The sequence below is a fragment of the Coptis chinensis genome, chromosome 1 (assembly GCF_015680905.1).
Source record: "Coptis chinensis isolate HL-2020 chromosome 1, ASM1568090v1, whole genome shotgun sequence".
Taxonomy (NCBI): Eukaryota; Viridiplantae; Streptophyta; class Magnoliopsida; order Ranunculales; family Ranunculaceae; genus Coptis; species Coptis chinensis.
In genome coordinates, this window is record NC_141456.1 from 25,758,290 (window position 1) to 25,772,882 (window position 14,593).

The window sequence follows — 14,593 nt, forward strand, 5'->3', positions numbered from 1 at the left end:
TCCGAAGGACAGTTATCCTATGCCGCGAGTAGATGAGTTAGGGGATAGGACGGCAGGGTTCAAGATATTTTTCTTCGTCGATGGGGTATAATCAGGTCGCAATGTATGGGCTAGGTCAGGAAAAGACAGCGTTTGTGGTGGAAGGCGGCACATACTGCTATATGAGGATGCCGTTTGGATTGAAGAATGCAGGGGCAACATTTCAGCGGTTGGGGGAGAAAATGTTTGGAAGCAAGATTCGGAAGGGAATTGAGATTTATATAGACGACATGGTGGAGAAAAGTATGTCAAAAGAGGAACAGATAGAGGGTTTGAGAGAGACCTTCGGGATACTGCGGAAGTACAACTTGAAGCTGAACCCTGAGAATTGTACGTTCTGGGTGACTACGGGAAAGTTTTTGGGTTATATCGTTACTCATAGGGGGATCGAGGCTAACCCCGAGGAAATAAGGTCCCTGGTAGAGATGCCATCTCCGCAGAATGTGAAGGAAGTACAGCGGTTAGTAGGAAGGGTCGCGGCCTTGAATAGATTCATCTCTAAGTCATCCGATAAATGCAGACCGCTGTATCAATTGTTAAGGAGCACACCGAATTTCGTGTGGACCGCGGAGTGTGAGGAGGCATTCCAGGAATTGAAAAAATATTTGGGTAAAGCGCCGTTGTTGTCACGGGCCGAGACTGGGGAGAAGTTGTATCTGTACTTGGGTGCCACGGAGTATGTAATTAGTTCAGTTCTAGTTCGAGTGATAAACAAGGTAGAGAAGCCAGTATATTTTCAGAGCAAGACTTTGCTAGATGCAGAAACGCGATACAGTAGAATCAAGAGGTATGCCTTGGCATTAGTCTTCTCAACCTTGAAGCTAAAACCCTACTTTGAAGCACATGTGGTGGTGGTGGTAGCGAATTTGCCTCTGAGGTAAGCATTGAAGAAAGAAAAATCTGGTAGAATGTTGAAGTGGGCAGTGATGCTGAGTTCCTATAAGATACAATATCAGATAAGAACCGCAGAAAAGGCGCAGGCAGTGGCTGAGTTTCTAGCAGAGTTCCCCGCAGAGGATCCCACGTTGGGAGAGGAAATGGTCATGGAGCCAGAAAGGGAGGGTGAACCAGACCTCCTAGAAACGTGGGATAAGAGGAATGGATGGAGGGTATTCACGGATGGGTCGGCTACCGATTCATGCAGCGGCATAGGAGTCGTGTTGGTTACTCCTAATAATGGCAGAATAGTGCAAACCATGAAACTAGGGTTCACGACATCCAGTAATGAAGCAGAATACAAAGTGGTGATAGCGGGATTGAGAATGGCAGAAGATTTGGGGGTGAAGGAACTGACAGTGTATTCCGATTCAAATTTAGTAGTGTGTCAAGCGAACGGTGGGTTCGCCGTCCGATGTCCTAGGATGGCAAGATATTTGGAGGTGTTGCGTAAACAATCTGCAAAATTCACAAAACTCCGATTCCTTCATTTGGGTTGTAGAGAGAACAGACACGCCGATGCCCTGGCATATGTACCAGCCGCAATTCCCGGGTCGGAAGAAAGAATGATACGAGTGGGAAGGTTAGAGAAACTGAGCACCGAGGACGCAATGGATATTTGTCAGGTCGCGAAAGAAACGGAGGGCTGGATGGAACCAATTAAGGGCTTTTTGGCAGGAAAGGAAGTGACGGACAAGATAGAAATGAGGAAATGGGAGCAAACTTCTCGGAGATACGTGCTGCTAGAAGGAGAGTTATACCAGAAAAACTTTAATGGACCACTGTTGAAATGTTTGGATCCGCGACTATCGCGTGAGGTGTTGGCAGAGTTGTATGAGGGAGATTGCGGGAGCCATTCAGCAGGGAGAACTACGGTACATCGACTACTGACATAGGGGTATTTCTGACCCCATATGAAAAGGGTTGCCGTGGAATTTGCTAAGAGATGTGAAAAATGTCAGAGATTTGCCCAACTGATTTTCGCCCCCGCTGAACCCCTTCATAATGTCTCAAGCCCGTGGCCTCTTGCTATGTGGGCAATAGATATAGTGGGACCGCTGCCCATGGCTAGTGGCAGACGGAGGTTTATGCTCACGGTCACGGATTATTTCACAAAATGGATTAAAGCTGTACCCCTACAGCAGGTGAAGGAGACGCAAATCATCAAGTTTTTATGGGAGAATATTATCTGTAGGTTTGGGTTGCCGTATGCCATCATAGCAGACAATGGGACTCAGTTTACGGGATCAAAGGTGGCCAGGTTCTTACAAGCCTATAAAGTAAAACAGCGGTTCTTGGCCCCTTACAATCTCGAGGGCAACGGACAGGCGGAGTCGTCCAACAAGACCATCATGAACAACCTCAAGAGGAAATTGGAGGATAAGAAGGGGGCGTGGGCCTACGAGCTGAATCAGGTACTATGGGCCTACCGGACCACCCCTCGGTCGTCCACCCAAGAGACCCCGTTCTCATTGGCTTACGGGGTTCAGGCCGTGATCCCTTCTGAGATGGTGGCAGCTACCACGCGAGCAAAGGCCGTGGAGGAGGGCTCAAACTAGAGAATTTTAGCAACTGATCTGAATTTGGCAGAAGAGAGAAGAGACATGCCTGTATAATGCTGGAAGAGTACCACCGGAGACTACAAAGACAGTACAATCGAAGGGTCAAGCTGAGACAATTCCAAATAGGTGACCTGGTACTCCGCCGAGTGACACCTAGTACTAGGAAAGAGAAAGATGGAAAACTGGGTCCGAACTGGGAGGGACCATATACTGTGGTGAATATCGGAGGGGCTGGCACGTACAAGTTGCGGACGCAAGAAGGCAAGTTGATAGAGAAGCCGGGAACGTGAGAATGTTAAAAAAAAAATCACACTTGAATGTAAGGAAAATCTAAGGCAGAAGTCTGTGGCTGTATGTAAATATATAATATGACAACACTTTTGAGAAGAGATTGTCATTTGTAAGAGCAGGAATCCAAAATAAACATGGGACATGGAATACCAACGAGACTGTGGAGGGGATGAGCCCTTCGCTGACACAAGGTCGGAATTAGACCTGGGGCAAGACGAGTTGCCCTACTAACTTCGATGCAAATTAGAGACACAAATTACACATGGGGCATAGAGTCCAAATGGGGAGAACGACGGCGGAGGGGGTGAGCCCTTCGCTAATACAAGGCTAGAGAGGAGCCTGGGTCAAGATTACACATGGGGTATAGAGTCCAAGTGTGGAGAGAGACAGCGGAGGGGATGAGCCCTTCGCTGATATAGGGCTAGAGAGGAGCCTGGGTCAAGATGAGTGGCCCCACGGAACTAAATGAGGTCGTAGAGCCCGCGGAGTGGGATGAGCCTTTCGCGGATGAGAGGCGCAAATTGATAAGTGCTCAAAAGTAATGATTTATAACCCTAATTATGTGTATGTTAGTCTCCATTTTATATTTAAATATTCTAATATGATGCAATTTGAGTTTTTGTAGGTCAAAGAACCTAAATGTGAAATATGGAGGGAAAAGAAGTCAAACAAGTCAAAAAGGAGTCATTGGGAATTACAGCTAAAGTTCAAGGGCAAAAATGTTATATTTGTCTCCATAAGTGCCAAGCCTAATGAGACTCTGAAAGAGGATAATAATTGAGTTAGAAGAGTCTTCAATTTGATCTCAAAGCCTTAATTTCGACTTCATAGGAAAATGAGATCAACATGGAAAAGAAGTCAGAGTTTCACAAGAATTAGGAAACTGAAAGCTGTCAGAAGCTGCAGCTTGGGAAATAGCCTGTAGGGAAAAGTGGGCCACGTCCAAAGTTGGTCCAATTGAATTTAACTTTTCCATGATTGCTTCTAGAACGATTACAGAGAGTTTGACACCAAATAAATATAGGATTAGGATCTCTATCTAGACGAGCATGTAAGCCAATATATAAGGCACAAAAACCTCAGTTTACATCATCTAGAAAATTTAGTGTTTGCATCTTAGATCTAGAATTAAGAGAGAAGAAAGTTCAGACATTTTCACCATTAATAGCTATAAAGATTATTCATTTTCATATTGTGTTCATAACATAGTATGAGGAGCTAATCTCCCTTCTCTTGGGAGGGGAGATGAAGTCTTTTTCTTATGTTTTAGTTTAGTTCTTCTTCTATCATGTTTTAGTTTAAATTCCTCATTGAGTTTCTTCTTATTCATCCATTGATCTAATGTTCCTGTGGAGGTTAGGAGATCTTAGGGTAATTCATGATTGTGTAGAGCCAAATACCACAAACCCTAGATTCTTTTCTTCTAGTTTTTAGTGTTTTTGTGTGATGATTGGATTCTTTATGGCACCTCAATTAGTTGTATGGTTAATGCCACATGTGGATTTTTCATGGCACCTAAAGTTGTATATTGAATGCCACTTAAAGCACAATTTGGTTAGATAGAAGATATCATTGGAGATTGAAGAAGTATTTGATGGAAAGATAGAAAGCACGTTGAAAGCCACATATTATCATCATGGTTATGAGCATAAGGTTTGTAGATATGATGAGTTTCTATTGGTGATTTATATTAAGCATGATAGGTAGATCTATTAGACTAATTCTATGATTTTGGTAGATTCATCTCTCCCAAGATATTCTCTATCTTGATTCATATTCATATATTTAAATTAGTTTATTTTATGCATAGTTTAAATCTCAAATCAAATCAACCACAATATTCATCATTACTTAGCCACATCTTTTACTTCCATCCATTAGAGTAACTTAGATTAGGAATTTCTATTACTATCAACTAGTTATTTAGAGTAGGATTGATACCTTGCTAGCCACTATACTAATCAATATAAAATAGGCTAAATAAGATTTGCAAAAGATACGTAACACAAACAACGACAAAATAATTACGTGTTTCATGCTTTTTCAATGGCGCCTCTGCCCGCTCTAAATTGATTAGGTGATAGAATATTTAATTTAGATTACTTTAATTTAGGAATTTATATAATATAAATTGTATATTTAGCATAATTAGATTAATTTAGCATAATTCAATTAGATTTACATAGTAGAAAGTATTTTCATAAAGTTTAGTATTTGTTTAACAGAAAAGAACAGTACAGAAAACATATTTATAAATTTTAAAGAATTCTGAAATTTTACAGAGTTGATATGTACAGCATCGGTAATTTACTGAATTGTTTTTGAATTTTTAGTACTTGTCTTACCTGGGTAACTAACATCATCTTTGCAGTACCCCGTTTTCAGTTTTTAGGACGCAAGCATCTGTAAAAACAGTCAAGCAGAGTTATTTGCACAATATAAAAAAATCTAAATATTTTACAGGAGGAACCTCGATTCGTCAGGAGCTTCCAGTAAAAATTTGAGTATTGTTTGACCAGTTTTGACTACTTAACTAGTTGTTTGTTTTCAGTGTGTTTCTGCAGCTTTCAGGACCAAGGTCTCAGGAAGAACAGTCGAGAAAAAGGATCGGTAAAACTCCAAATAATCCAAACTTTTTACAGGATCATCCCTGACACGTCAGGAGACTCCAGTAAAACTTTCGTGATTTTTAGTGCTCTTTTACTTATTTATTCAATGGATTGTTTACAGTGTGTGCAGAAAACTTCTTCACTGGACTCTGCAGTATTTAACAGTACAGAAGAGGAACTTAGCAAGCTCTGATTGCTCTGAAATTTTATAGGCTACATCCTGGACATATCAGGTAGCTGCTGTAAAAATTTCCAAATTTTTGGACTTGTTTTTCTTGCTGTAACAGTAAGTACTTCTCTTCCACCGTGAATCTCCTGTTAGCGGTTTCATAATTAGCATTAATAGTTAGCATCATATAGTTTGATAATATAATTTAGTTAATTAAGTGCATATTAGATTATTTTATATAGCTTTATTATCTAGTGCATGAAAACTTGGTTTTGTGATTCACCTCGTAAACGTTTAATTAGAAGAGCTAATTCTTGTAACAATCTTCCAATTATGGTTTTGGAGGAGACCTTACCATCAAACTCAGGATCTGATTCTGATTCTGAAACACACACACCACTAGTAAACTTAGAGGATACACCAGAGAGAGTACCATTAGCCGCCATGGCTGATCAAAGAACTCTTAGCACCTTGTTTCAACTTATCGCAGTTCAACCATCGAACTGCATAGTGATGCCAGACAATAACAATAACTATGAGATTAAACCCACCATTCTTAATATGTTGCCAAGATATTATGGCAAAACAAATGAAGAACCGTATAATCATCTGAGTAAGTTCTTGAGCATATTAAGTACTTTTAAAGCACCTCATCTTTCCCCTAAAGAAACTAGATTAAGGTTATTCCCCTTGACTTTTGAGGATGCCGCACTACGTTGGTATAGATCCCTACCCTCTAATTCTATAACTACTTGGGAGCAACTATCACAAAAGTTTATGAAACAATATTACCCTTTACGTAAAACTGAGGCCATGCAATTGGCTATTTCAACCTTCAAAGGGAAACCTAATGAAGAGTTTCATACAACATGGGATAGATTTAATGATTTACTTGTCCGTTGTCCACATCATGGTTTTGACATACTTAATATAGTACATTACTTTATAAAAGGTCTTTCACCTATGAACCGTCAGTTAATTGAATCAATGAATGGAGGAAGATTTACTAGTCTTACTCCTGATGAAGCCTACACTTTTTTGCAAAACTTTTCTGAGAGTTCTAAGGATTGGGCTAATGGTAGTGACCATGAGGACATGGCACGGGTAGATAGGGGGATGAGTTTTAGTAAACCTGGTATGTATGAGGTTAAAAACGAACTCAATGAGAAACTTGAAGGTGCCATTGCTAGTTTATCCACAGGAATTGAAACTTTAAACAAGAAGTTTGATTCATTTACTTTAAATTCTCCAATGAATAATCAACCTCAACAAGCAATGAATGTCAACCAATTTTGTGAAAATTGTCTTACTATAGATCACGACACCTCAGTTTGCTCTATGTTTGTTGCTCAAGGTACTAATGATGTTTGTGCTTTTAATACATTCAAAAGACAGGGTTATCAAAATAATTTTAACAACAACAACAACAACTATAACCCAGACCTTAGGAATAACTCAAACAATTCATGGAGACAAAACATGTCTCCACAGCAAAATCAATATGGTTTTCAAGGTAATCAAGAGAACAATAGGCAACAATACATGAATAATAGAGGCGCAGTAGCACCTTCTCCACAGTATTACCCACAACAACAACAACAACAAACAAACATGAATAGAGAATTAGCCATAGATCCTATGGCTAATTACCAAACCCAACCCAATACCATAGATGAAACCATGAAAGCTTTAGCTACCAAGACCGAGAATAAATTCAAAAGGATTGACCAAAAATTTGATGTTATGACTCAACAGATGAGCCAACAATTCAATCAGATACTAGCTAGTCTAGCAGACAGACCCAAAGGAACCTTACCAAGCCAACCTGAACAAAACCCAAAAGGTAGAAATGTTTATCAAGTTGAAAGCACCCCTTCATCCGCATCCACAGAGGGAGTTAACTCAATATCTACCCTTAGGTCAGGAAAGAAAGTAGATAACAAAGTTGACACACCTGATTCTGATGAAGTTGTTATAACAAAAGATAAGGAAAAGCCAGTTGAAACTGAGAAAACCAAAGAGCAGGTAACCGAAAAAATTCCACCAGCACCATTCCCCTCTAGGTTAAAAGATAACAAAAAGGAAACACAATATAATGAGATCATGAATATTTTTAAAAATCCACATATCAATATTCCTTTTCTAAGCACAATTAAACAAATGCCTTCCTATGCCAAATTCATAAAAGACCTAGTAAAAAAGAAAACAAATATCCCAAAAGAAGTTTTCCTTGCACAAGGTTGTTCATCTTTTCTACATAACCAAGCCGTAGTAAAACATAAGGACCCCGGTAGTCCTACAGTTATGTGTAGAATAGGAGAGGACTACACTGATCAAGCATTATTGGATTTAGGTGCTAGTGTGAATTTATTACCTTACTTAGTTTATAAACAACTAGGGTTAAAAGACTTGAAACAAACAAATGTTAGACTACAGTTAGCTGATAGATCTATTAAGATTCCACGAGGGGTAATAGAGGATGTGATTATCAAGGTCTCTAATTTTTATTACCCCGTTGATTTTATAGTTCTTGACACTTTACCTACAAATGGAAACCAAATTCCTATCATTTTGGGTAGACCATTCTTAGCAACATCAGAAGCTCTAATAAATTGTAGGAATGGGAGCATGACAATAACATTTGGGAATCTAAAAGTGGAAGTAAACGTCTTTAAGCTTATGAAACATCCTGATGATACCGAAGGGGTAGATGATATGTGTATGATTGAGGAATTAGCATCCGAAACATTTGAACAAACTTATCCATAAGATCCACTGTTAATGTGCCTATCACAATTAGTTATTGATTATGAAAAGGATAGTGTTAGATGTCAGGTTAATACGTTGCTAGATGAGAACATTCCAGGTGCATCTAATAAATTTAAAGAAAAGACACAGGATATAATTGAACCACCTATATTAACGGAACCACCTAGGCATGAGTTAAAACCTTTACCTGCAAACTTAAAATATGTGTTCTTAGATGAGGCAAAGGAATTACCCATTGTGATAGCTTCAAACTTAACTAGTAAACAAGAAACTAAACTATTAGAAATTCTAAGAGAAAACAAAGAAGCTATAGGATGGTCCATAGGTGACATAAAAGGGATAAGTCCTTCAGTTGTCCAACATAGAATTCACCTAGAAGAAAATGCCAAAACTTCTCGCCAACCACAACGACGTCTAAATCCGAACATGAAAGAAGTGGTACTTACAGAAATAATTAAACTTCTAGATGCCGATATTATATACCCAATATCAGATAGTAAGTGGGTTAGTCCAGTACAAGTAGTACCAAAGAAATCAGGTATAACGGTTGTAGCCAACGATCACAATGAGTTAGTGCCTACTAGAGTGCAAACCGGATGGAGAGTATGTATTGACTATAGAAAGCTAAATAGTGTTACTAGAAAGGATCACTTTCCCTTACCTTTCATAGACCAAATGCTAGAAAGATTAGCCGGCCAAGCATTTTACTGTTTCTTAGATGGATACTCTAGATATAACCAAATCCCTATTCATCCTGACGATCAAGAGAAGACTACATTTACATGTCCCTTTGGAACATTTGCTTATAGGCGTATGCCTTTTGGCTTATGTAACGCACCTGCTACCTTCCAGCGGTGTATGATGAGTATTTTTAGTGACATGGTAGAAAAATTCATAGAAATCTTTATGGATGACTTCTCTGTTTTTGGACCTACATTTGACGATTGTCTACACCATTTATCTTTAGTCTTAAAAAGATGTCGTGACACCAACCTAGTACTTAACTGGGAGAAATGTCATTTTATGGTAAAACAAGGGATTGTTTTAGGTCACTCCGTGTCTGATGCGGGTATTGAAGTGGATGGAGCAAAAGTTGAGTTAATAGCTAAACTCCCTGTCCCAAAATGTGTAAAAGATATTCGAGCCTTCTTAGGACACGCCGGTTTCTACCGTAGGTTCATTAAGGATTTTAGCAAAATTGCACGGCCTTTAACAAGTCTCTTAGCCAAGGATAGTGATTTTGAATTTGGGGAAGATTGCCTTACCACATTTGAACAACTTAAACATGCACTCACAACCGCACCAATTATCAAACCTCCTGATTGGAGATTACCTTTTGAAATTATGTGTGATGCATCCGATTATGCCGTAGGAGCTATTCTAGGCCAAAAAGTGGACAAAGTACCTTATGTAATATCCTACGCCAGTAAAACACTTAATGATGCCCAAAGAAACTATTCCACAACTGAAAAAGAGTTGTTAGCTATCGTCTTTTCCCTTGACAAATTTCGTTCGTACCTTATTAGATCTAAAGTTATAGTTTATACTAATCATGCGGCGCTTCGCCACTTATTAGTTAAACAAGATGCTAAGCCACGTTTAATTCGTTGGATCCTTCTTTTACAAGAATTTGACTTAGAAATCCACGACAAACAAGGAAAGAAAAATGTAGTTGCTGACCATTTATCTAGGCTAGTGTGTGAGTCTCTCGTAGAATCCCCACCTATTCGAGAAAACTTTCCTGACGAACACCTCTATAATATTTCACAAGTACCATGGTATGCTGACATCGTGACTTATTTAGTGACAAATCAAATCCCATCTCATTGGACCAAACCAGAGAAGGATATTTTCTTTGTCAAAGTAAAAGATTATTTTTGGGATGACCCCTACCTATTTAAGTATTGCCCAGATCAGATAATCTGTAGATGCATCCCGGAATTTGAGCAACAATCTATTCTATCTTTTTGCCATGACCAAGCTTGTGGTGGGCATTTCGGTTCAAGAAAAACCACTGCTAAGATTTTGCAGTGTGGATTTATTGGCCCACCATGTTTAGAGATGCTATAACCTATTGTAAAGCCTGTTCTAGATGCCAACATTTAGGAAAAATAACCAAACGAAATGAATGGCCCCAACAATCCATTCTCATATGTGAAATTTTTGACGTATGGGGTATAGACTTCATGGGCCCTTTTCTTCAATCTAATGGTTTTCTATACATCCTAGTGGCAGTTGATTATGTGTCCAAATGGGTAGAAGCCGTAACAACAAGGACCGCTGATCATAAAGTGGTCGTAGATTTTCTTAAAGTGTATATTTTACCTAGGTTCGGAACTCCTAGAGCTATAATTAGTGATAATGGCTCGCATTTTTACAATCGGGTATTTGGAAATCTAATGTCTAAGTACGGCATAACACATAAAGTTGCTCTTCCATACCATCCACAAACAAATGGGCAAGATGAAGTTTCGAATAGGGAGATTAAAAATATTCTAGAGAAAACAATTAACCCTTCAAAGAAAGATTGGTATTTTAGACTTAATGATGCTTTATGGGCTTATCGTACTGCGTTCAAAACTCCTATAACTATGTCCCCTTATCGTATTGTCTATGGCAAGACTTGTCACCTACCTGTCGAACTAGAACACCGAGCCTATTGGGCTGTTAGAGCCATGAACTTTGAATTAGATAAGGCTGGAGAACAAAGAAAGCTACAGCTAAACGAGTTAGAAGAAATACGGAGTGACGCCTATGAAAGTTCAAAGAACTATAAGAAAAGAACAAAGCTAGCCCATGATAAACAAATTTTAAGGAAAGATTTCTACTCAGGTCAGAAAGTTTTACTCTATGACTCTAGATTAGAATTATTTCCAGGAAAATTGCGGTCTAGATGGTCAGGTCCTTACTTTGTAAGAAACGTTACACACCATGGTGCAATAGAATTAGAGGATCCAAAACGAGGTACTAGTTTTAAAGTAAATGCACACCATTTAAAACCATTTTTAGAGCTACCTACACAAGATATAGAGGAAACTTTACTTATAGAACCAATATACAAAGACATACCTGATCCGGAAAACAATCTATGGGATAAACTACCCACGGTGTTGCAAGATTATATCCTTGTACTAGCAGAACCAGTTACAATAAACTCCATTCATTTCTTATTTTCTGCCACTAGAAAATGAAGGATAGAGCAAATCAGACCACATTAGAAGATGAGCCTAATTTAGTTAGGGGGGTAAACTTAACTTTCCCCTCTCTGTGTCGGCTGGCGACATTAAACTTAGCGCTTATGGGAGGCAACCCAAGTAGTTTAAATAGATAGTAAATGATTCCTTTTTTTTTAAAAAAAAATGGTGATGTTGTGCATCATTGTTATTGTGTGCTTATATAAGGTAAAATTCTTCTTTGTTTCGAACAAGTTAGGTAGAATCCTTTTTAGTTTCGGAACCAAATCCTACTCTAAGTATCCATCTAGTTAAATGGGCCTAAATACCATAAAAAAACCCAACAACTAGGGTCTTAGAAACAAAAAAAGAAAAAGAAAAAACGATCTTCTTCTTCTTCCAGCCGCACCACCACTCCCTCATTAATGTAACCACTTCACCACACCCATCAACAGGCGTTGCAACCTCCAGTTATACCCCAAATAATCATTACCAACTCTTGCTAATCGGCAAGAGCTGCTGCCGCTTAGTACAAAATCGATCAAATTCCGATTTCATGGTGAATCTACAGTAGTGATTCCGATTATGAAAACTCTCTTGATGGCGTGGTGAATCTGTTTCGCTTTTGATAAGGAAAACAAAACCATAAATTAGAAAAGAGAGTTGAGTTAAATTAATTAGAGATTGGATTTCTGTCTTTTCTTTTTTGTTGGCTGTTGTCGGAGGAGAATGGGCGAAACGTGAAGGTAGTCAGGGGGTATTGACCTGTGAGGAAGGAATGGTGCCGTAGTAATACTTGTTAGGCTTGAAAGATTTCGGACAAAAAAGTTTTTGTGTACAGGACGATTTATTACTGAGCAAGTATTTGCAGTATTGTTCTTGTGGTGTTGTTGTGTCATCTTACCCTCTGTTTGGCCGTACACATTACGACAACTCGAGAACAAGTTCGCAAGTAGTTGAACATGACGACCGAACGAAAGATTCATGCTGAACTCTGTTATGGAGAGTTGTTTGATAACAATGCCATGAACGGATTTTTTAAACAAGAATGTGAAAATCAGGGTTGGGACTGTCTCTTTTATTCTAATGGAGACAAATATCATGAAGGTATTGTTCGACGTTTCTACGACTGCAGAATCGATTATGAAGAGGTGAATGGGAAAATGGAATTGTATTGGGATAATGACTCTGAACCCACCATCATCACTCCTGATTTTCTAGTAGAAAAAATGGGAATTTCAGCACACTATGGACCACAAACAAAGGCAAAACAATCATGTGATTATCGAGTCGTGCTTGGAGAAAGAGTAGAAGTAGATTCTGCAAATCGTGTCCGAGTTTGCTCCCTTCAGGTGAATCAAATTTTGACATATTGTTGGATTTGTTAATGTGATTGGGTCGAGTAATTTTTCTACAATCTATGAACCTGGGGGTCATATCCTATTTATGTTAATGAAGAGGGATAGCAAAATTTGTTTGGGAAAGACTATAAGGAAGAATATTATGGAGAGGAAGAATGCAAATCATGGGTATCTCATCCTTCCAGCTTTTATCACTAGGCTTTTGTGCGAGTTAGAATTGTTTAGTGCAGAAATAGTTGAGGCAAAAGGAATAGAACTTAAAGAAGGACAGATTCCCAGGCAGATTTTACACTGTCCACCTGGAATTTGGGAGCCTAGTTTATTGACAGACGAGGGTGAACCAATTTTTGGTATGACACCAGCTCATCACGACCCTGATTCACCACCTTCTTATTTTGAAAACACTAGTGTCTTTGATGCTCAAATGGATCCGAATGTGCGAGACATGGGTTTAACACTATTTAGGGGTATGCACAAATTGTATAATTATCAGAAAAACAAGGAGGAGATGAGTATTCAGCGACATAAGGAGTTGATGGAACATATTCTTACGCTCCAGAACAACAAAGCTGAAACATCCGTTCAAAAGAGAGGTCGTCCAAAATCAAAATAGAGTCCTTTATCTAGGATTATGTATTCCAGTACTTTTTAATATGATCACTCATGTACTTGATTGTCTATTATGGTTTTATCACTCTTATTTGTAGGCAGAGACAAATCTTGTATTCCGTGCAACAATGAAACTATTAATTTAAGTTATTATTATTATTATTATTATTACTGTTATTCATTGCTTAAAATTTTTAGTCATGTCATTTGTACATGTGACTCTTACATTCTACCTCCACCTTTTTGGAGACGTATAACTCTATGGACATGCACATGACAAATATTTAGTCGTTGTAGTAATTTTAATCCTCACGAATCATTACACTTATTTCTTTTGTTTAGGATATACATTCTACAGATTTTAGCTGATGTAATTTTGCACGCATTTAAGGTAATATCCCTCCTTATCTAATCATTTAAATTATGGTAAGCTTTCAGTTATTTTATTTAGTCATTGAGGACATTGCCTAATTTAGTTAGGGGGGGGGGGGGGGTGAGAATCAAAATTTTGCAATATTTTAATTACAATATTTGGAAAGCTTATATGTGAATTATGGTGATTCTAGGTGAAAAGTATATTTTTATCGTTTAAACTGGCTAATGAAATTGGAAATTATAAGTCATAGTCAGGATTAGTAAGACTTTTAGACTAAGTTTCTATTACTAGAAATAGATCTCACTGATAAAAGTCTTAGTCTATAGTAAGTTCATATAATACACCACTAGAGGAATTTCAAATGAAAAAGCAACTTAGACTTCTACCAAACTAGAGGATTCTGCATTGGAGACTTGACTGTGAGACTTGAGCCTTTCAATTTTAATTTCTTGGAGAGTTTTACGTAAATCTGAGTCCAAGCTGACTCAACCATTTTTCTGTGCTTAAATTCGTTGTGTAGTCTCATTTATTCTTGATTTGGTCAATCACGAGGTGGCATCAACTGGGGAGATAGCCATTAGGTCTTGTAGTCTATTCAAGCAGAATATCATACTGATAAGTCAGGTAGTGAACCAATTAGCCTTTATCCTACCTAGTAGGATTATCATGTTAACCACTTTTGAGCCTTATATATTAAGC

The 14,593-nt window shown here is 38.4% G+C and overlaps 1 protein-coding gene across 1 annotated transcript; it reads left to right on the forward strand.

The window, feature by feature from the left end:
• The first annotated feature begins 947 nt into the window (after nt 1-947).
• LOC147523150 (uncharacterized) lies at nt 948-5,630 on the forward strand. The gene is made up of 5 exons (XM_086569673.1): nt 948-1,850; nt 1,938-2,390; nt 2,566-2,663; nt 5,393-5,438; nt 5,559-5,630. Exons 1-5 carry the CDS (start codon nt 948-950, stop codon nt 5,628-5,630), a joined length of 1,572 nt encoding a protein of 523 aa, XP_086425799.1.
• The last annotated feature ends 8,963 nt before the right edge of the window (nt 5,631-14,593 follow it).